Here is a 21,446-nt window from a genome sequence, read left to right as displayed (position 1 = left end):
CAAGTCTGTGCCTTTGTTTCACCTCACATCACCACAACCCATTTTCTTGTCCCAAACAGGCTCCATGCACAGCTCCACTTCTTCCTGAAGCTCAGCAGCTCCTGATTAATCCAGGTGTGTCTGACTTCAGTAACCAGCCAGACACACCTGGATTAATCAGCTTGTCCAGTAAAGAAAGAAAGGAAACAAAAGAGATGCTGAGGTTCAGGAAGTAGTGGAGCTGTGCTTATAGCCCATTATGGAAAGAAATTAATCTGCTTATTTGAGATGCACAGGCCCCTGATGTGGCCAGGTGACAATAAGAAACATGTATCACCCTTTACCTGCGAGCTTGACCACTACTTCTTTTTGATGTTAATGCAGAAAACCTATTGCTCATAGGTATGTAGACATACCTATGAGCAGAATAAGTATTTGTTGCACTTTTTTAAAAGGTTGAGGAACTTTGTCTTCACAGAGAGCCACAGTCTAAATGTTTGTATTTACTGTTTTTTCTTTTCCTCATGTCACTCTCCCCTTAGGAGGTGGCAGAGCTCTTTGGGCTACACAAAATTGAAAAACCCTGCTAACCACCTTAGACCCCTCCACTCCCACCCCCATCACTTTGCCCCAACCCAAAGACACAGTTCTAGTTTTCTATTAACACTATTTATTAATTTTATTAATCTTAGGATATACTAAAAGTGTGGAGAGGCACATTCCTGGCTTTTACACTTGATTTTTGTTGTTTAAATATTAATAAATATGTAAAAATAAATGAAACCATTACTGTCCCCGTTTCCTAATTTCGTCTTGATGAGATGTATTGATTTTTATGTACGAGCAAGAAATGTCCCCAGATTTGATTTCAGAAATCTGGTCACCTTAGAGTATGGGCCCATGTAATATTGTGTTTTAGAACTGTAAATGTTGGATAAATGTATGGAGTTCTATTGGTAACAAAAACGGAATTCTGGTTAAAGTAACACCACTGTTAAAAAGTAAGGGTTTTCTTTAAAAACACAAAGGGGAAGTGAGTGGAACATACGGTATTGAAAAGAAAAAGTGCCTTATCGGCTTTATTTTGTTCAGGGAAACATTAATGACCTTGCTCTATGTTTAAGTTTTTGATTCTTTTGGGGAGTGAGGAGCTAAGGTTTTATTTTTCCAAAGTTCCTATTAAAAGAAACTGTTCCGGTAGCTGGTTGTCGGGAGTTATTTATATTACATAAAAGGAGTGTAGGGTAATTGAACGAGTAAGGAATTACTCAAAATTGGTAAACCTGCGTGGTAACTACCAGAACTTAACGAACCCAAATAGCCACCCCACCAGTGAATTTAAGTTCTTGTCCCAGTTACTAGCGGACAGAGCAGTGGGGTTGCTATATTTTCAATACAATGGCTTTTCACTCATTTTAAGATAGATTCTAAATGTTGATTATGTGTTTTTAGAGCTCTTAACGCCTTTGCGTCTTATTTATCAGAGTTATTGAGCTTTTCTGTTCATACCAGGTCCGTTTTTTTTCTGTAACTGCATCTTGACTCTGGAATCAGCTTCCTCTAGATCGTCCATCTATAAATGAACTTCAACTTCCAAATCAAAGCTCAAGACTTTCATTATTCAGGCAGGCTTTTAATATTAGAAACTGTTGTGGTACCTCTATTTTTGTTTCATCTACCTTGGTTTTAACCTATTTTGTTACAATTTCATGTATCTCTGTGTGTTTTTGTTGTTTTTATGTTTTACACTTTGTCCACCATTATTTTGGATGTGGAAAACATACACCTAATATACAAATAAAAAACTGATTCACTTTTTAAACATTTATGGTATGAATTTATATTATGCGGGCTGCACAGTGGTACAGTGAGTAGCGCTGTTGCCTTGCAGCAAGAAGGTTCTTGGTTTGAGTCCAACCCTGGGTCTTTCTGCATGGAGTTTGCATGTTCTCCCTGTGCATGCGTGGGTTCTCTCCGGGTACTCCGGCTTCCTCCCATGGTCCAAAAACATGACTGTTAGATTAATTGGTCTAGATTAATGGGGTACTGCGCGCGAACTATTTTTAGAAACACAACGTCACGATGACGTCACATCACGTGGTACGCAGTGGGGCAAACTCCGGAAAGCCGCCGTTATTTTGCTGTAACAGACGTGCGTTAGCCTAGGTTTTACTCGGTAAACGACTGCTTTTTCCAAATCTAAGACCATGGTTTTTAAACATTGTTGCTATGGAACGGGCAACAGCGACTCGAGTTACGCTGATCGGCCGCATATGAAGGATGTTTTCTTCAAGACTGCCAAGGAGAAATGTGTGCGCTTGGTACACCGGGGCGGTCGGCCTACACAACAGTTCAACCCGGAAAAGTTACCAAATTCAAGTACATATGTAGCAAGCATTTTGTCGGAGGAAAGGGCACAACCGAAGAACATCCTGACCCAATTCCAGCGACATCAAGTCAAGGTAAGAGTATTTTGGTGGCCGACATGTTAATAAAGTAGCGCCTGCTACCATGATAGCATATAGGCTGTCATGGTAGCAGGCGCTAACATGATAGCCTGCTACCAGGATAGCTTACTCAAAAACATTTCAAATGAGACAAACATTAAACATATACCCATTCCTGGACGGTGATTGCAAACAACAACAAAAAAAAAAAAAAAACGGCCGACGCTGCCATGATCGCCGCGCAGGAAAAAAAAAACAAAGCTTACCGTTCATCAACTCGGCCAGTTTTCCAGTCTTTTTTTAAGCCCTCGAACCTCAAGCCATCGTTTGAGCTGAAGGTTGGTGTGTTCTTCGACAGTGCGACCAGTAAACCGTGCGCCTGGGACATCGTCTTGGGAAAGTTTAACGGCTGTAAAGTCGGTCAGATCGCTGGTTCTGTTGCGCTTGTAATAGCTGGGTTATCCGTGCTTTCTCTCCTGTATGCCCTACCTAAGCGGCAAAAGGGGCGTTGCACTTGAGACGGTGACGTCACGTGCGCGGTACCGCATTGTGACAGACTGGTGACCTGTCCAGGGTGTACCCTGCCTCTTGCCCATTTAAATGCTGGAGATAGGCACCAGCACTACTCATGACCCATGGGGGATAAAGTGAGTTAAGAAAATGGATGGATGGATTTATATTATGAAGAACCCTGTTACTCAGAGCAAAACTCAAATTTTTTAATTTTCTCCAATGTTTTGCTTTTTCTGTGCTAAAATGTCCATTTAAAAATTTCATCTTTAATGTGAGATGTAGTATGCATAAACCCAGAAGACTTCTGGGTTTTCCAAAGGGGAACAATTTATTTATTATTTGTACAATCACACATGATCTAACATACAAACAGACCACTCAGTAACTTAACCTCTATGAAGCAAAATATGTTTTGCCTTTTAATAAAACATTTTATGTGTATGTAGCAGCTCATGTTTTAGCAGCTTAACCCCACGATTCAGCAGGATGAATATTTCTATGCACACATTCTAGAGACTGTCTGCAAAATGAAGAATGCTTTTATTTTTGATTAGTACAAAACTAACCGAATGTGCATGCTGATACATTTCATGTCACATTCCCACAGACATTTTACATTTTTAAGGAGTATTTACAACAGGAAAACTAACAGACCAGCACAGTCTCTATATGAATGCAAACATGTCAGTGTTCAGTCTTTTTAGAAAGAAAAGTTAATATTCCAGACAAGGAAGCATCTATTGTTTTACAAAAAACACAAAACACATCAGCCTCAACATTAACAACGTCCTTTAGAAAAGCTCTTTCCATCTTCATCTGGACATGGACTAAACATGTCTCAGGGTCTCCAGGAGTGGCTAATATGGAGCTAAATCGGGGTCATAAAGTTTATTTAAAAAAGAAAAAAATTCAAACTAAAAGGACATTTGAAACGAAAGACCAACAGTTTAAACAAAAACAAAAATTAAAACTGAAAATAAAAACGAGATGAAATAATCAAAGTAAAAAAAATTATTTTCAGATTTTTTTCCCCTTTTTTTCAGTTTCAAACTTTTGGCTCTGTTTTGGTGTGGGGGTGGAGCTTCAGATAACAGGGCTGGCTGGACTAAACATTCCTGTTGTAGTAAGGAACTGTGGGAACGGGGAATGTTTTAAAATTTCAAAGATATTCTATGTTTATGGGATTGGTTTTTATAAAAATACACGATTCAGTGAGCTCTTTATATTAACACACAGCACAAACTTCAATGGAAAGATTATGATATTGATGAATCTGCATAGCTTTTTCAGTCCATCTTGGACATTTCTCATGTTTTCAAAGCGAAATGGAGCAGCCAAACTACAGAGGGAGCATCAGACCAGCTGCTCTCAGCATGGCCTCTTCTTCTATTTCGCCTGCTGGTGCCAGTAAACCAGGTAATGATATAAAGGCTGGTTGTCATTGTATCGCAAAGGAAAAAAGACAGAAAGAGAAAGAGTGGGTGATAGAAAACAAACAGTTTCTTTAGTCCAGCCCCTCAGTTTATCTCAGTCATGGTTCCACACCCCTGTTGTGTGGAACCCGGCCCGAAACAGGGTCAATGGTTTGAAACTAAACAAAAATCTGAAATTAAAAAACAAATAAGTTGGATCTTACTTCAGTTTCAATGTTTTTCTGACAAACTTTATGGCCCAAAGCTAACTCCACAGGCTAACATCAAAAGGCAGCAGAAGAGCCTGATCCAGTGATCTATTTAGCCAGATTTGTTGGAGGTTCTCTGTAAACTGGGCTTGCTCTAGGAAACACCTTCATATCTCTCTCTGGGAGAAGCTGGCTAAGGAACATTTCACTCTTTGTGTTCTTGTAGATAATCCTAAACATGTTGTGAAGAACCAGCTGCAAACCCAGGATGGCTGTCACTGTGGTAGAGTGCAGATATCGTGCTGGGCTTTTTTTTTTTTTTTTTGCCTTGCTTTGGACTTTTCTGGACTTCTCCCATCAGCCTGTCACCTCTCAGCCACCAGCCATTATCCAATCAGCTCAGCCATCAGTCAATTAGCCCACATCAACTACACCTGCTGCCAGTAATTACATTCAACTCTGGTCACCTGTTCACTGGCCTACATATACCTGGCTCAGCCACCTCTACTCATCCCTTACAATAAACCTTGAAAAAAAACGTAATTCTGTGTCCGGCTGAATATCAGGTTCACCAGCATTATTCGTTACAGGGCTGTGATTATCCTCTACAATTATTTAGGTTGCTAGTTCTTCCTGCAGATATTGCACCAAAGCAGGAAATGATTGATTCATTGTTTTTGGTTGATCTGCAGAAACAGTTTAAAGCTGTTTAACTCATCAGCTATATTAAACCTGAATCAACTCTAAAATCTGCAAACCTCCTCAATGGGAAGCTGTTATTTATACTTCCTTTAATTTAGCTTCTCAAAGACTGGAAATAAAACCAGTTAATTTGATCGTTTAAAGCTGTTTTAGATAGGATTCTTATTTCACTGGACCAGGGTGCATGCCTCTTTGTCCATAACTTCATTTAAAACCACAGAAGAACCAAGCATCAACTTATGTCTAACCCCAAAGCAGAACCCAAATCCAGGATAAAGAGCTTCAGTGAATGTGTGGCTGAAGGTGTGGAGGTGGATCAGAGAGTCAGAGGAGACCCTGTAGAAGGACAGAGCTCCAGCAGGACAGTCCACATACACTGCTACTCTACCAGAGGAGGAGGAGGAGGAAACTGGTGTGTTAATTTTATTATGACGGCAATGAAACCATCATCAGAACAGGTCAAGCTCCAGGACTGATCATTTAATCCAAACACACATTCATCACTTGCTCCGCTCCTTCTGATCCCTCTATAACTCACTGAAATATTAACACTCCCTTTCCAGTCAACCTCCCAGTAACAGCGACCAGTCAGACCATCTCTACACAGCAGCTGAGGCCAGACCTCAAATCTGTCTGGATGATCAGGATGAGACTGAGGCTCCATCACACCAGTCACCTTCCTGTTGTCTTCAGACAGTTGAAGGTACTGGTTCACTGTGTTTCTGTCGACTGTTAGCTGACAGGAATCTGATGGGAGAGAAGAAACATAATCAGCTACAGTTCCTGATTATTTATTGGCACTTTGATGATAAATCCTAAATTAGTGATATGTTTCTTTCTTATCATAACTCAAATAAAAATACTCACACTTCCTCAGACCTGGCGTCAGCCATTGGACTCCAGCAGGCTCCAATCTGAAAGGAGGAGGAGTTCAGACCATCAGTGTCTCACACCTTGCAAGAGGGGGATTCTTAACTAAAATATAGATTTTTATGCTTTGCTGATTCTAATGATCCCACTGCATCCTAGCTAAACCAAGAACATCCTATGGAGGGCAGATTTGGCTGTTTTAATATTTTTACATGTGTAGGAACCATAGCTTAATTTAAGGAGTCATGTTAGCAGAAGGCATGACTGGACTGGTGAAGAGCCAGAAAGTCACTCAGGTAAGAGGGTGTAAGGAAGTAGATTGAAATGCATTCTGAACCAAACCAGGAGCCACTGGTGAGATGTACCTGTACCTTTAGCTAATAGGTGAAGCGGGAAAAAAGCTCGCCTTTACTACAGAATTCATTTGTTTATTGAATTTTAAGTTCAAGATTTTTGATGGAATTGCTGAGGTGTGAGTCCAGAGGTGTGAGGTTCAAAGCTAAATTTGGTTGATCTGAGGGAGAAAATTGTGTAAATTCAGTTTTGGACTCATTCAAGCAGAGAACGTTTAGCATAAAGTCCCTTAAATGAAAGTTGTGTCATGGGCGTTCCATTTTTTTCGGGTCACGTGATCCCATGCGGCCATTTTGGGTCTAGGCTCAGCTAAGCTCAGCGCGTTTACAACACTGCGAGCGACCGATTTCTTTTATTTTTCTTTTATTTTTTCTGATTATTTCGAGTATTTCTTTATTTCGAAAATAAGCCACCATGCCAGGGTGTTGTGCCCACGGCTGCAGCAACAGCACTGATAAAGGGACGCGGATGTTCCGTTTTCCAAGCGATGAAGAGCGGCGTTTATTGTGGATCAACGAGTCAGTCGCTTGGACCAAGAGAGGAACAAAACTTGGAGACCTACAACAAACTCTTGCTTGTGTGAGGTATGTGGGCTTTTTTTTCTGAAGTCAGGGTTTCCCGCAGCGCTAAGTTTGGCGGCCGCCTCGCCAATATTAAAAAAAACAAACAAAAAAAACGCACAGAGCTTGTCTCTCCCCGCCAGTCCCCAACCGCTAAGCCGGGCATACCCTGTACGAGTTTTTCAGTGGTTGTACTTATATACATCTCAAACTGTACGATGGAACCGCGGGGTTTAAAAAGTTCACCGCTCACGATCTGTGCGGCGCGACGCTCGGACGAGACCGGACTGCGTGCCCCCTCTGGGACCGCTCGCTGTGGTGGCAGAGGCAGGCGAGCGACGGTAGGTGACAGGGACCCAGAGCAGGGGGTCGAGCCCAGCTCACGCACCGCACCGGCGGCCGCGCGGCACGGCAGGTCGCCCGGCCCGCCCCGCGAGCGGAGGCGTGCCGAAACAGGCAGCCAGCGCCTCACGCGGACCGGAGCGCTTGCCCTCCCCCCGCCCCGCGAGCCGACGTCCGGGCCCTGCGGGTCCCGGGCCGGGCGAAGGTCGCTTTGGGGATGCCTGCTCCCCTCCCTCCCCTGGCGGGGACGGAGAGGAGGGGAGGGCGCTCCCTCGTAGCTCTGCTTGAACAGCAGGATGCGCTCACGAAAACCTCACGACAGCCGACTGAATTTTAAACATGTTTGATTTTCACCGACCGTCCGATTTTTTTATGTGAAATTTTCTTCTGGACTTCTTGCTTTATTTCATTGTGCTGTAGCATAATGTGTTTCTGATTTTTGTCCTATGGGACCAATTCTGGACTTCAAGACAGTAAAAGAGAAGTATACAGTTCACTTAAAATGTCTCTCTCAAGTCTTATTAAAATGTAATATCAGCTTTTCTGGATACTTAGTAGGTGATCATCAACACTCAGTTGTGTTTTATTCAGAACACCTGCCTGAAGGGTATTAGAAGGTGCGAAACGCGCATAACATAACAGTGTTAAAGCGCCTGCCTGTGGCAAGTTTAGACCCAAAATGGCGCCACTCGCTGAGTTGGCGCAACTTTCATTTAAGGGACTTTAGTTTAGCATAACCATGTTTTGACATCATCAAGACAAGCTTGAATGGACTGTGTCTCTGGAGAGTTTGGAGACTGCTATAGGAATATTATTCTGAAGTCACTATGGCCTCACGCCACTCGGACATGTGAGCACAGGCCCGCTTATTGCAAGGCCAAATGCATGCATAGCTACCATGCGGGATGATGATTGTCTAGGATAGACTTTGTTTTGTCTCATTCCAAGGCTACTGTCGAGTATTAGAGAGAGCCGAAAGCAAGGAGGGGCAGAAACAGGCAGAGACAGACTGCAGAGGGACCGTAGGGGGCGATTACTTTCCATCTATGTGTAACAGGTTTAATTTGTTATGATTCCACTTGTCATTATTTTTCCATTCGGCTCACTATATTATGGGGAAACAGCGCCCTCTATTGGTGGTCGGCTACGATAAGAGCAGTGTGTACAGCTACCTCGTTGCCATTATATGCAAGACGGGCACGAGGTGAGTTCTTCGCTGTTAGCACAGTGGTAAAGTATGATGTATTATGAGCCATTGTCAATTGTATGATCCCTGGCGGGATGTATTTATGGCAAATGAGGTACTACATGCATTTTATTATCGTTATAACACTGTGCTACACTGTGTTTGGAAATAACAGCTAGTTGATGCTAATTGCTAATGCTGTTCCTCGTAGAGGTGCTGTGACTGCTGTGAAGAGCCTATATGTGACCAGTACATATCCTGTTCCACGCAGGTATTTGTTTTATTTTGCTGCCTTTCTTTTAAATATAAATGTATTATTGTGGCCATTATATGCAAGACGGGCACGAGAGGTGCTGTGACTGCTGTGAAGAGCCTATATGTGACCAGTACATATCCTGTTCCACGCAGGTATTTGTTTTATTTTGCTGCCTTTCTTTTAAATATAAATGTATTATTGTGGCCATTATATGCAAGACGGGCACGAGAGGTGCTGTGACTGCTGTGAAGAGCCTATATGTGACCAGTACATATCCTGTTCCACGCAGATTAAACGCATCATCCCACATCTTCCGTCTCTTGGCCATCTTTAAAACACAACGCGGAGGTATTATACTAGGAAAACAAGACTACTTCTATCTGGACCGAGCTGAACAAACAGACGGCCAAGTTCAGTACGGTTACATTGGTGCCGTTACCCATTCTTCGGCTGCATCGGCGCGGGCGGGCTGCGTCTACTTCCCGGAGCTGTTCGCATCGGAGGTCCGTGGGCTGCGTCTACTTCCCGGAGCCGCCCGCATCGGAGGTCCGTGGGCTGCGTCTATTTCCCGGAGCCGCCCGCATCGGAGGGCCGTGGGCTGCGCATCGGACCCGGACGGCGGAGCACAGAGCCCCGCAGGGACACTTCACCGCCTCGGCAGTGTGGCGGTAACCAATTTAGTGAGTGTGGAGCTATATATATTTTTTTTGCCTTTTGCGGGCTGTAATGAGTGGAGGAGTCAGTTGTTGTATTTTGTTTCACTGTTTTTGAGGTTCATTTTTGCCCCTGTATTTCATTTGAGAGTGCTCTGTCTTTTATTTGTCTGTTTTTGGGGACTGCATATTGAGCCATGACAGGCATTAATGGTTTTGGTAGGGGGAGAGGGTTCACAGTTTTTACCCCGGTGCCTGCAGTTGGTAGAGGCAGAGGCACGTTTTTATTTTCCCCTGAAACGTCCACACCAAAGCCAGAGTATGGTGATTCGGGCCAAAATGTTAATGACACTTTTATTGCTCCACAAGCTGATGTTAACGGGAAGCTTTTGAGTGATATAGCCTCTAAGATTGGGCTTTCTATTGGTGAGAGTATTGCAACATGCATTGAGACACGTCTTGGTAATGCAGTGGGTTCTGGTGTAGTTGGGGCTGCGGCTAATGAGTCTACTATGCTGAATGTCATTGTTCGCCCTGATGTGAAGGAGCCGGTGAGTTTTAAAGGGGATCATGACTCATGTTCAGTTCAAGAGTGGGAGGTTTTGATGTTGTCGTACTTGAAAAAGAAGGGCATCCCGGTAGCTGAACAAGCTGAGGAAGTACTGTCTAAGCTAGTGGGGAGGGCACGTGAAGTGGTTAAAGTGGGCATACGCAGTAAGCCAGTTTTGACTCTGACTGATGGACCTGAGCCCATTTTTGAGATACTGAAACAGCATTTCAGTGACACAGTGTCATCTACCTTGCCCTTAGCAGACTTTTATGCTACTGTGCCCCACGCTGACGAACACCCCTTTGATTATTGGCTGAGACTTAACAAAGCTCTTGAAGTGACGGAGGACTGCTTAAGGAGACAGAATAAGACTTTTGACTATCTTTCACGTGACTTGGCTGCCATGTTTATCCAGAACTGTCCTGATCCTGAATTGTCGCTTATATTTAAGTGCAAACAATTAAGCGAATGGACAGTGGCTGATATTCACGAGAAGCTCGTTGAGCACTGCAGGACTCGCAAGCAGCTAGCTAAGCACAGATTGACCTCTGCTCTGCTTTCCCAGCATCAGGAAGTTGTTGACGCTGTGCGGAGTGTGGCGCCCGTCAGCGCAGTTCGACCCTCAGCTGCTGTTGTCTCATCACCTGATGGACAGTCGGCTGAGAGCTCACCGGACCGCCTGGACCGGGTCATCGCCCTGCTTGAACGTGTTCTGGAGCAGCAACCACGTCAGCACAAGCTTCCGTATAAGTCTAATGTGCACACACAGAGGAATCTGCCAATGAGGTCAAAACCCGTAGTGCCCTGTGCTGTGTGCAGTGATGAAGGACACACTACTCAGTACCACTGCAGGTCCAATCATCTGTGCTTTAACTGTTTTGCACCTGACCACACACGAGCAGAGTGTCCGGGGGCTGTCGCCACGAAGCCCAGGGGCGCTGAGCCGGTGCGGCCGCAGGAAAACTAGATGGCCTGCATGTGGTGGGGGCAAGTGTTGGGCCTAAATGGGATCCCCTTGGTGCGAGTGTCGAAGATGACAGGGAGTCTATGTATCAAAGTGTATGTGAAGAGAGGGAGATGGGACGCACTCCAGTACTCCAAAACATTCAGAGACTCAAACTACATGACCAACTGTTTTACGAAGATGTAACACTGGGCGGGAAGGTGACGGTCAGAGCTTTACTGGACAGCGGATCCATGGCGTGCACCCTGAGCTCAAGTGTAATGCCCCAGTTGTTACGGCAGGATGTTTTAAAGGGCTCCACCCTTGAGCCGACGAATACCGTGTTGATTGGGTGTGGGGGGTCCAGGACCTTACCTGCTGGCATGTGCGACCTGGAAATGGAGATTTACAGCTGCAGAGTGATTGTCCCAACGCTGGTTGTCGAGAACCAGAGTGATGAACTGATTGTTGGCAGTAACCTGTTGAAATATGTGATTAACAGGCTTAAGCTAAAGAGGGATCTTCAGGGGCAAAGCCCCACAGCGCTCAGTTGCGGTGATAATGCAGAGCAGAGGCTGTTAAGCTTGTTTGCAGGGGTGGAGGTTGACGATGAAGTTGTCCCAGATGCGATTGGAACTGTCAAAATCAAAAGAGCTGTCACTCTGGAACCAATGACCGAGCATCTGGTTTGGGGCATATTGCAACGAGTGGACAATACGCTGGCTGGGAGCACAGTTGTTGTTGAGCCAACTGTAACTGGATCCAGACCAAGGACAGTCATAGTGGGGAGGTCTGTGTCGATTCTGAGAGGGGACGGGTGGCTACCGCTGAAGGTGATTAATCCGTCAGACAAGCCAGTCACGCTGAGACGTAATGCTAAGCTGGCTGATGTGGCTACTTGTGACTCAGTAGAGCTGTTTGCTGGTTCCCAGCTCGGCGTCCAACAACAAGTACAGGTGCCATCTGACGAAAGTTCGACACACAGCCTTGTCTCAGAGACCTCCACCCTGCCTGACCATCCTCAGCCTAGGACACAGTGTGCCGCTAATTCACTTCAGTCAAAACTAAGTGAATTGGGACTGTCAGATGTAGACATAGAGTCATGTGAAGTTGCTCCAGAGTTTAAAGCAAGACTTGCTAGTCTTATTGACGAATATCAGTCAATTTTTTCAAGAGACAAGTTGGATTGTGGCAAAGCCACTGGTTGCCTACACCGTATCAGAGTTATGGACGAGAAACCATTCCGGATGCCATGTAGGCGTATTCCACCAACGCAGTACGAGAAACTGAGAGAGGCACTGGATGAGATGGAGGAGCGGGAAATCATTCGGAAGTCTTCTAGTGAGTTTGCATCTCCCTTGGTGATCGTTTGGAAGAAGTCGGGTGACCTGAGGATCTGTAACGATTTCCGCTGGCTCAATGCACGAACTATCAAAGATGCTCACCCACTCCCTCATCCAGCTGATGCCCTAGCAGCCCTGGGTGGCAATGCCTTTTTCTCAACCATGGACTTGACCTCGGGCTACTACAATGTTGAGGTACATGAGGCTGACCGAAAGTACACCGCCTTTTCATCGCCGTTTGGATTGTATGAATACAATCGGATGCCTCAAGGTCTTTGCAATAGTCCAGCTACGCTTATGAGGATGATGCTGAATATCTTCGGCGACCAGAACTTCATGAGCTTGCTGTGCTATCTGGATGATGTCCTGGTGTTCGCTCCAACGGAGAACCTAGCTCTTGAGCGTCTGCAGATGGTCTTCCAAAGGCTCCAGGCTCATAACCTCAAGCTCGCTCCAAAGAAGTGTCACTTTCTGAGGAGGTCAGTGAAGTTCCTCGGTCATGTCATCAGTGCCGATGGGATTCGGTCTGACCCCGACAAGGTGACTGCTATCACCTCCCTAACCGAGGCAGACCTTATGGAGGATGGCACAGATGTTCCTTCTCAGAGAAAGGTCCGCTCTTTCCTCGGCATGGTGGTTTACTACCAGCAGTTTATTGAGGGCTGTTCAGCAATTGCCAGACCGCTGTTTCAGCTAACCTCAGGCTCCAAGGGTCCACGTGGGGCGGGGAGAAAGCGTCGCCAGGTCCGCAAACAGCTCTGTGCCAACGACTGGACGGAGGAATGTAGGCTAGCTTTTGGTCATCTAAAGCAAGCCTTATTGGACCAGGTCGTGTTGGCTCACCCGAATTTCTCCGGACACTTTTTGTTGTCGGTAGATGCCTCTACCAACGGACTCGGCGCGGTCCTGTCTCAAGTGCCTGATGGTGGTTCTACAGCTAGACCGATTGCCTTCGCCAGTAAATCGCTCAGTCACGCCCAGTCCAAGTACCCAGCGCACAGGCTAGAGTTTTTTGCCTTAAAGTGGGCGGTGTGCGACAAGTTCCATCACTGGTTGAGAGGTCACCGGTTCACCGTTTGGACAGACAATAATCCGTTGACCTATATCCTGTCCAAGGCCCGGTTGGATGCGTGTGAGCAGAGGTGGATTGCCAAGTTGGCGCCATTCCAGTTTGATATCAAATACATTCCTGGCCCGAAGAATGTGGTGGCTGACGCTCTTAGCAGGGAGCCCTTTGTGCAGTCCAGTGCATCCCACCGCCTGACGAGAGTGCCCTATAACGACCTGCTCGCAGAGGCTGCTGCAGTTGGTGCTAATGGAGTGCAGGAGGCGTTTCGCTGGTCAGCCAACCCACCTGAAGTGTTATCTGAGTGCGGCCAACAGTTGACGCAATGTATGGCAAATGTCAAGCCTGGCGGTTTGTCGTCACAGGAGGTTGCGGCTGTGCTACGTGAATGTGGGGACGGTGATCCGGTGGTGTTCCCCCATGCCCTCCTTCTGCCGCAGTTCCCGCAAACGGTGCTAATGACCCCGCAGATTAGCTCTGACCTGCTCACACATGATGTTTTGAAAGAAAAACAGAGGAGTGACACTGTCCTGAGCAGAGTGATATTCTTTGTGGAGAGGAAACGGAGACCCTCAAGGAGGGAACGTGTCAAAGAGTCTGCTGAAGTTATTAAGCTTTTAAGAAGCTGGGAGAAGCTTGCAATGAGAGATGGTGTTCTGTATCGGGTGACTAAAAGTCCTGTCACAAAGAGAAAGACCTACCTGTATATTGTTCCTCTCTCTCTGCGCTGCAAAGTTTTACAAGGTGTTCATGATGAGGCAGGACATCAAGGACAGCAACGGACGTTGTACTTGACAAGACAGAGGTTTCACTGGCTTGGCCTGGCTCGCGATGTTAAGGAATATGTGAAACGCTGCAGACGGTGTGTGGTCAGCAAGTCACCAGAGCCTGAAGCCAGAGCCCCCTTGGAAAATGTACGGACATCTGAGCCTCTTGAGCTTGTCAGTATTGATTTTTGGACTGCTGAGGATTCGTCCAACAGATCCCTAGATGTGCTCGTTGCTACTGACCATTTCACAAAGATGGCACACGCCTTCTTGTGCCCCAATCAGTCAGCCAAAGCTGTTGCACATCAGCTGTGGAACAACTACTTCTGCATCTATGGATTTCCCAAACGGCTACATTCAGATCAGGGAGCCAACTTTGAGAGCGCTCTTATTGCAGAGTTGCTGAGTGTTGCAGGTGTGCAGAAGTCGCACACGACGCCATATCACCCCATGGGCAATGGCTCGTGTGAGAGGATGAACCGGACCCTAGGCAACATGATTCGGGCGCTGCCTCCAAGAGCGAAACACCGTTGGCCTGAGGCCCTGAAATCCTTGACATTTGCCTACAACTGTACTATACATGAAACTACTGGCTATGCACCATTTCTGCTCATGTTCGGGAGAGTGCCACGCCTTCCGGTGGATGTCATTTTTGGATCAGTGCTCAGTGATCCAGAGGTTGTGGACTACGACAATTACATTGAGTCCCTACGCAAGAACATGAGGGAAGCTATGGCCGTAGCTCAGTCGATGGCAACTAAACAGCTCCGGCGTCACACAGATTTGTACAACCGGAAAGTACGTGGAGCACCTGTGGAGGTGGATGACCATGTGTTACTGGCTAACAAAGGGGAACGTGGCAAGAGGAAGCTTGCTGACCGCTGGGAAAACACTGTTTATGTGGTGGTCGGAAGGAATGAAGAAAGTCACACGTTTAGGATCCAGAACCCCACCACGGGCCAAGTGAAAGTGGTCCACCGCAACCTGATAATGCCAGTGAACTTCCTTCCCCTGTCCCAGTGTGACACAGTCGACCAGGATGAGGTTGTGATGTCTCCGACGTCGAGTTCACTGGATCTCAGTGCTGAGAGGTCAGCTGTCAGTGATGTTACTTCTGACTCGGCTGAGTTCAGGACAAGGGTGTGGGTGTCCGAACTACCTTCAGGGGGAGGCAGTGAGTCAAATGCTGTGGACACTGATCAGTTGGTGGATCGGGAGGGGGAAATTGCTGATATCCAGTCCGGAGAGAGTGTCTCGCCTCAGGCTCAGCCAGCCGTTGTCCAGTCCCAACCCTCGGCTGAAGCTGCCTTGATGGACAGCAGTTTTAAAGACTCTAGTTGCCCGGTGACTTTTACGGTACCTGACGCCGACATGCCTACTGACATGCCCTCTGACAGACAGACTGACATGCCTGCTTCTGATTGTACTGCGACAACTGTAGTTGACGGTGTGACTGACCGTAGATCTAGAGCTGGACGGTTGTTGAGACCTGTAGTTAGACTAGTTGAGATAATGCACCAGAAACCTGCATTAGTCGTTTGAGGTTTTTTTTTTTGGGTGGGGGGCTGTGATGTTTTTAGTCCCCAATTTTGTTTTGTAAAGGTTTTGCAACATTTTTGGAATGTTGTATTTTCTTTTAACTTGCTATTTGAGAGTTGTATTTTACAGTTACATGTTCATAGAATATGTAAATGGGCATATTTTTTTCTCCTATGTGTGTGGATAGGGTTTGGCCAGCCTTATCTCATACTAATCCTTAAGGGATGGTCTTTGTGACTGGGTAATTGTAACTGTAATTTTACTGAGATAACACCTCACCTGCGGTTTTGGAAACGGTAAGTGTGTACATGCTTCCTGTGCATTCAGATAGTGGTTTTGCACCATTTTTTATTTTCATTTTTTTGTTGTTTGTTCTTACCTGTGGTTTTGTTGTACTGGTCCTCTTTTGTTTTTTTGTAATGGGACAAGTGGAATTCAGTAGGGGGGAGTGTAACAGGTTTAATTTGTTATGATTCCACTTGTCATTATTTTTCCATTCGGCTCACTATATTATGGGGAAACAGCGCCCTCTATTGGTGGTCGGCTACGATAAGAGCAGTGTGTACAGCTACCTCGTTGCCATTATATGCAAGACGGGCACGAGGTGAGTTCTTCGCTGTTAGCACAGTGGTAAAGTATGATGTATTATGAGCCATTGTCAATTGTATGATCCCTGGCGGGATGTATTTATGGCAAATGAGGTACTACATGCATTTTATTATCGTTATAACACTGTGCTACACTGTGTTTGGAAATAACAGCTAGTTGATGCTAATTGCTAATGCTGTTCCTCGTAGAGGTGCTGTGACTGCTGTGAAGAGCCTATATGTGACCAGTACATATCCTGTTCCACGCAGGTATTTGTTTTATTTTGCTGCCTTTCTTTTAAATATAAATGTATTATTGTGGCCATTATATGCAAGACGGGCACGAGAGGTGCTGTGACTGCTGTGAAGAGCCTATATGTGACCAGTACATATCCTGTTCCACGCAGGTATTTGTTTTATTTTGCTGCCTTTCTTTTAAATATAAATGTATTATTGTGGCCATTATATGCAAGACGGGCACGAGAGGTGCTGTGACTGCTGTGAAGAGCCTATATGTGACCAGTACATATCCTGTTCCACGCAGATTAAACGCATCATCCCACATCTTCCGTCTCTTGGCCATCTTTAAAACACAACGCGGAGGTATTATACTAGGAAAACAAGACTACTTCTATCTGGACCGAGCTGAACAAACAGACGGCCAAGTTCAGTACGGTTACATATGTGATCTCTGATTTGTTTCTCAATGCAAGTGCTGGAACTTCATCACTCCACCGTTTCCTTATTCAATAACTCTAGGGAGTCAGTTATTGTCTAGAAGTCCGACCACAGAGACAAAGGCAGATAGATTTACAAATCAGCTTCATATAGGTGGAAAGACACATTATGACGATATATCATTTATTTAAAAAAAGGACAGGGCTAAGAATGGAACCTTGAGGCACACCGGAGGTCAAAGAGGCTTGTGAGGACGAGACGTCATCAACCATCACAGAGAATGTTCTGTTAGTTAAATGAGATCTTGAAGGAGTTCAGGTAAGCTCAGATTCTGACTCTCACTCCTCTCCTGTGTTTTTTGTTGCGTGGCCGCACATAGACATGATGGCAGAGAAAAGCACAGAAGGTAGGAGAGCTGCCGGTGGTTTTGAATGTCCATCTTCAGCACAACCCGGCAGGAATTTTATACTGTTCTGTATTTGTAACAGTGTCAGCCGATTGTACACAAGTCGAGATGACACATTCTGAAAAAGGGCTATGATAAACACAATCAAAAACAAATAAGGTGTACCATACGAAGCCTTGCCATTTTTAGATCTTTGTCTTCAGAGGCCTATGACAAAGGTCCACCTCATTGTCCTCAGTCATGTGGATAATGTTAATATCATATGGACACAAGCCTGAAAGATGATTGGATGGTTATATGCTTTGAAATGGTCCTTCAAAACCAGACTAGAATGATCATTAACCTTTACATTTACATGGATAAGACCAGCTTAACATCAAAAGAAGATCAGATTTCTGAATGAGTGTCATCATCATTTCTGGAAACACATTAAAAATTGCTCTTTTTAGACATTAAACATATTTTGTAAACCTTGGAAAACATTATTGAGTTGCAATTGTGAAGCAAAACAAAGAAGGAGGAAGAAACATTACAGAGGCTTACTAAAGGAAAAGAAAATTCTTGGATATTTCCAGTAGCTGTAGATGTCCTTACATAAGAGTCTTTGGTCGGCAGTGTTGATCCTCCAGTCCAAAGGAAAATAACTTCATCCCAGCTTCTCCTGGGTTATTGTAGCTCAGGTCCAACTCTCTCAGACGGTTGGGGTTGGATTTCAGAGCTGATGCCAGAAAAGAACAGCCTTCCTCTGTGATCAGACAACCGGACAGTCTGCAGACACAAACACACTGACCAATCCAGACAGAGCTTCTCCAGGGCTTCAAACCACACATTTTATTAAATGTTTTGGCATGAATCCATTAAACTTTTTTAATGAAGTGTAAAAAATGTTTAGATCCTTAAATATTTTTCCATTATAGTGTAAGTTTTTCACAATGCTTTTATTTAAGAACATTCTTGAATCTGTGAAATAACACCCTGTATAATACCAAACAAAAAAGGCCAAAAATGTAAACTGTCTTAAATATTAGCACATGTTTTTCTGCAAAATGGAAAAATAAAATATATATATCTTAACCAGACCTGAGAGTTTCCAGTTTACATTGTGGACTCTCCAGTCCAGCTGACAGTAGCTTCACTCCTGAATCCTTCAAGTCGTTGTTGCTGAGGTCCAGATCCTTCAGCCAAGAAGCCGGAGAGCAGAGGGCAGAGGACAGAAGATCAACGCTTCTGTCTGAAAGGTTACAGCCTCTAAGCCTGTGAACAACACAAGGAAAAAATATGAAACCACAACAATTCATTTCTCTGGATTCTTCTTTTGAATTTTTTTTTTTCACTGAGATTTTTAGTTTTGCTCACAGAATTGTTTTAGTGGTTTCAACCACAGGAAGCAGCCCCTCAAGAGCCTCGTCTGAAGCATAATATTTCTTCAGGTCAAATACATCCAGTTCTTCTGATGAGGTCTTCATCTTCTCCAGTATGATGAAGGTCAGAACTGACCACTGAGCAGGAGACAGTTTAGGTGGTGAAAGATGTCCTGATTTCAGAGAATCCTGGATCTCCTTTACTAAAGAATGATCATTCAGTTCTTTTAGACACTGGAACAGATTGATGCTTTTCTCTGCAGGTAGATTTCCTCTGATCTGCTTCTTGATGTAATTGATTGTTTTCTGATTAGTATCTGGGCTACGTTCAGGCTTTTTGATCAGACCTCTTAGGAGAATCTGGTTGGTCTCCAGTGAAAGGCCCAGGAGGAATCGGAGGAACACGTCAAGATGTCCATTTGGACTCTGCAAAGCCTGGTTAACAGCATTTGGGTAAAAACTTATTGACTTGGTATCAGACATTTCAGAGTTCTCAGCTGTTTCCTGTTTCTCCAACAGATTAACACCAGAGTTGATGTAAGTCAGATGAACATGAAGAGCAGCCAGAAACTCCTGAACACTCAGATGGACAAAGCAGAACACCTTGTCCTGGTACAGCCCTCTCTCCTCTCTAAAGATCAGTGTGAACACTCCTGAGTACACTGAGGCTGCTCTGATATCAATGCCACACTCTGTCAGGTCTGATTCATAGAAGATCAGGTTTCCTTTCTGCAGCTGATCAAAAGCCAGTTTTCCCAGAGACTCAATCATCTTCCTGCTCTCTGGGGTCCAGTCTGGATCTTTATCAGTTGCTAGATCATACTTGATCTTCTTCACTTTGGTCTGAACCACCAGGAAGTGGATGTACATCTCAGTCAGGGTGCTGGGCAGCTTTCCTCTCTTTCTGGTCTCCAACACGTCGTCCAGAACCGTAGCAGTGATCCAGCAGAAGACTGGGATGTGGCACATGATGTGGAGACTTCTTGATGTCTTCATGTGGGAGATGATCCTCCTGGCCTGCTCCTCATCTCTGAATCTCTTCCTGAAGTACTCCTCCTTCTGTTGGTCAGTGAACCCTCTGACCTCTGTCACCATGCCGACACACTCAAAAGGGATGTGATTGGCTGCTGCAGGTCGTGTGGTTATCCAGAGGCGAGCAGAGGGAAGCAGTTTCCCCCTGATGAGGTTTGTCAGCAGAACATCCACTGAGGTGGACTCTGTAGCATCAGTCAGGATCTCCTGGTTCTGGAAGTCCAGAGAAAGTCGACTCTCATCCAGACCATCAAAGATGAACAGAACCTGGTAGTGTTCAAAGCTGCAGATTTCTTTGGTTTCAGTAAAGAAGTGATGAACAAGGTCCACCAAGCTGAACTTTTTCTCTTTCAGAAGATTCAGCTCTCTGAAGGTGAATGGAAAAATGAACTGGATGTTCTGGTGGGCTTTGCCTTCAGCCCAGTCCAGAGTGAACTTCTGGGTTAAGACTGTTTTCCCAATGCCAGCCACTCCCTTTGTCATCACTGTTCTGATTGGCTGATCTCTTCCAGGTGGGACTTTAAAGATGTCTTCTTGTCTGATGGTTGTTTCTGGTCTGTGTGGTTTCCTGGATGCTGTTTCAATCTGTCTGACCTCATGTTCATCATTGACCTCTCCAGTCCCTCCCTCTGTGATGTAGAGCTCTGTGAAGATCTGGTTCAGAAGGGTTGGACTTCCTGCTTTAGCGATCCCCTCAAACATGTACTGGAACTTCTTCTTCTGAGATGATTGAAGATTTTCATGACAAACTTGGGACACAAGCTCTAAGTAAAAAGAAAATTGTTAAAACTGATTAAATATTTTACTTAATAAAAAAGAGGATTCAAATGTCTGTTTTTACCTCTTCCTGGACATCAATAAACTAACATTTTATTCAGAAACTCAAACCTCTTTAAATAAATGTTCTTACTGCTCTGCAGCCGGTCAGCCAGCTGCTCCTCCTTCATCATCCTCAGGAAGTTCAGTGCGATCTTCATCAAGGCACCTCTGTTACTCCTCATGTGCTCTTCATCCTCACCCTCCAACACCTCTTCATCTATTTTCCAACTCTCTGTGCATTCTGGGAAATCTAGACTTAGAAACTTCTGGATCTTTTTCAACTCATTCTTCACAAAAGTGACGATGTTGTCCTCCAGCAGCTAAAATAGATGAATAGATAAAATGCATCAGCTTCATGTTGGACATAACGACAGTCCACTGTCCCACAGTGCAGTATGATGATGACTAAACACAATAAATGGAAAAGTAGTTGTTTAACAGACCATAAGTATGGAGTCCAGAGCTGTTTGATGCTGCTGGGTAGATGGACCACTGAGGAACTCTGAACTCTGGCAGTGCACTCTGTGGAAAAATCATATTTGTTAATGGGAACACCAATGTGGCTGAGCACGGACCGCGGAACCGGTAGGGCCGGTAGGGCCGCGGCCCTACCTACTTTTGATGATCAAACATGTAAAATAATATATATAAATAAAATTAAATTATTCAATAGCTATTTTTTCAAATGCACAATAGTCTATGGCAGCAGCATCATTCTCCAACGTGAAAGCGATAAATCATCCCATCTAAAAATGTATTGGCTGATTGTGTCATGTGATGTAAACAAAAGTTTTCCCACACAATTGCAAGCCTCTGCGCTGCTTATGACCGCTACTTCATTTGCTTCGTTAGCTTAGCCTGCGCACACATTC

At 44.9% G+C, this 21,446-nt stretch overlaps 2 protein-coding genes and 1 long non-coding RNA gene across 3 annotated transcripts in view; 1 reads left to right on the top strand and 2 right to left on the bottom strand.

Annotated features, from left to right (window-relative positions):
- LOC118565144 (CD209 antigen-like protein E) overlaps positions 1 to 21,446 on the bottom strand; it is a 57,647-nt gene that overhangs the window by 12,723 nt on the left and 23,478 nt on the right. The gene's annotated exons all lie outside the window — the stretch shown is intronic.
- Positions 4,964 to 21,081, bottom strand: LOC118565404 (protein NLRC3-like). The gene is given in 8 exon segments (XM_036145842.1): positions 4,964 to 5,698; positions 5,701 to 6,009; positions 6,130 to 6,176; positions 17,957 to 18,130; positions 18,443 to 18,616; positions 18,719 to 20,519; positions 20,666 to 20,894; positions 21,018 to 21,081. Coding segments are annotated over 8 exon segments (3,006 nt in total). The 5' UTR covers positions 21,021 to 21,081; the 3' UTR covers positions 4,964 to 5,429.
- Positions 8,489 to 9,258, top strand: LOC118565405. The gene is made up of 2 exons (XR_004932380.1): positions 8,489 to 8,787; positions 8,925 to 9,258. It is a non-coding gene; the product is annotated as an uncharacterized LOC118565405 (long non-coding RNA).

Source organism: Fundulus heteroclitus, chromosome 13, assembly GCF_011125445.2.
Source record: "Fundulus heteroclitus isolate FHET01 chromosome 13, MU-UCD_Fhet_4.1, whole genome shotgun sequence".
NCBI classification, from domain to species: Eukaryota; Metazoa; Chordata; class Actinopteri; order Cyprinodontiformes; family Fundulidae; genus Fundulus; species Fundulus heteroclitus.
This window is presented reverse-complemented; position numbering and strand designations above follow the sequence as displayed.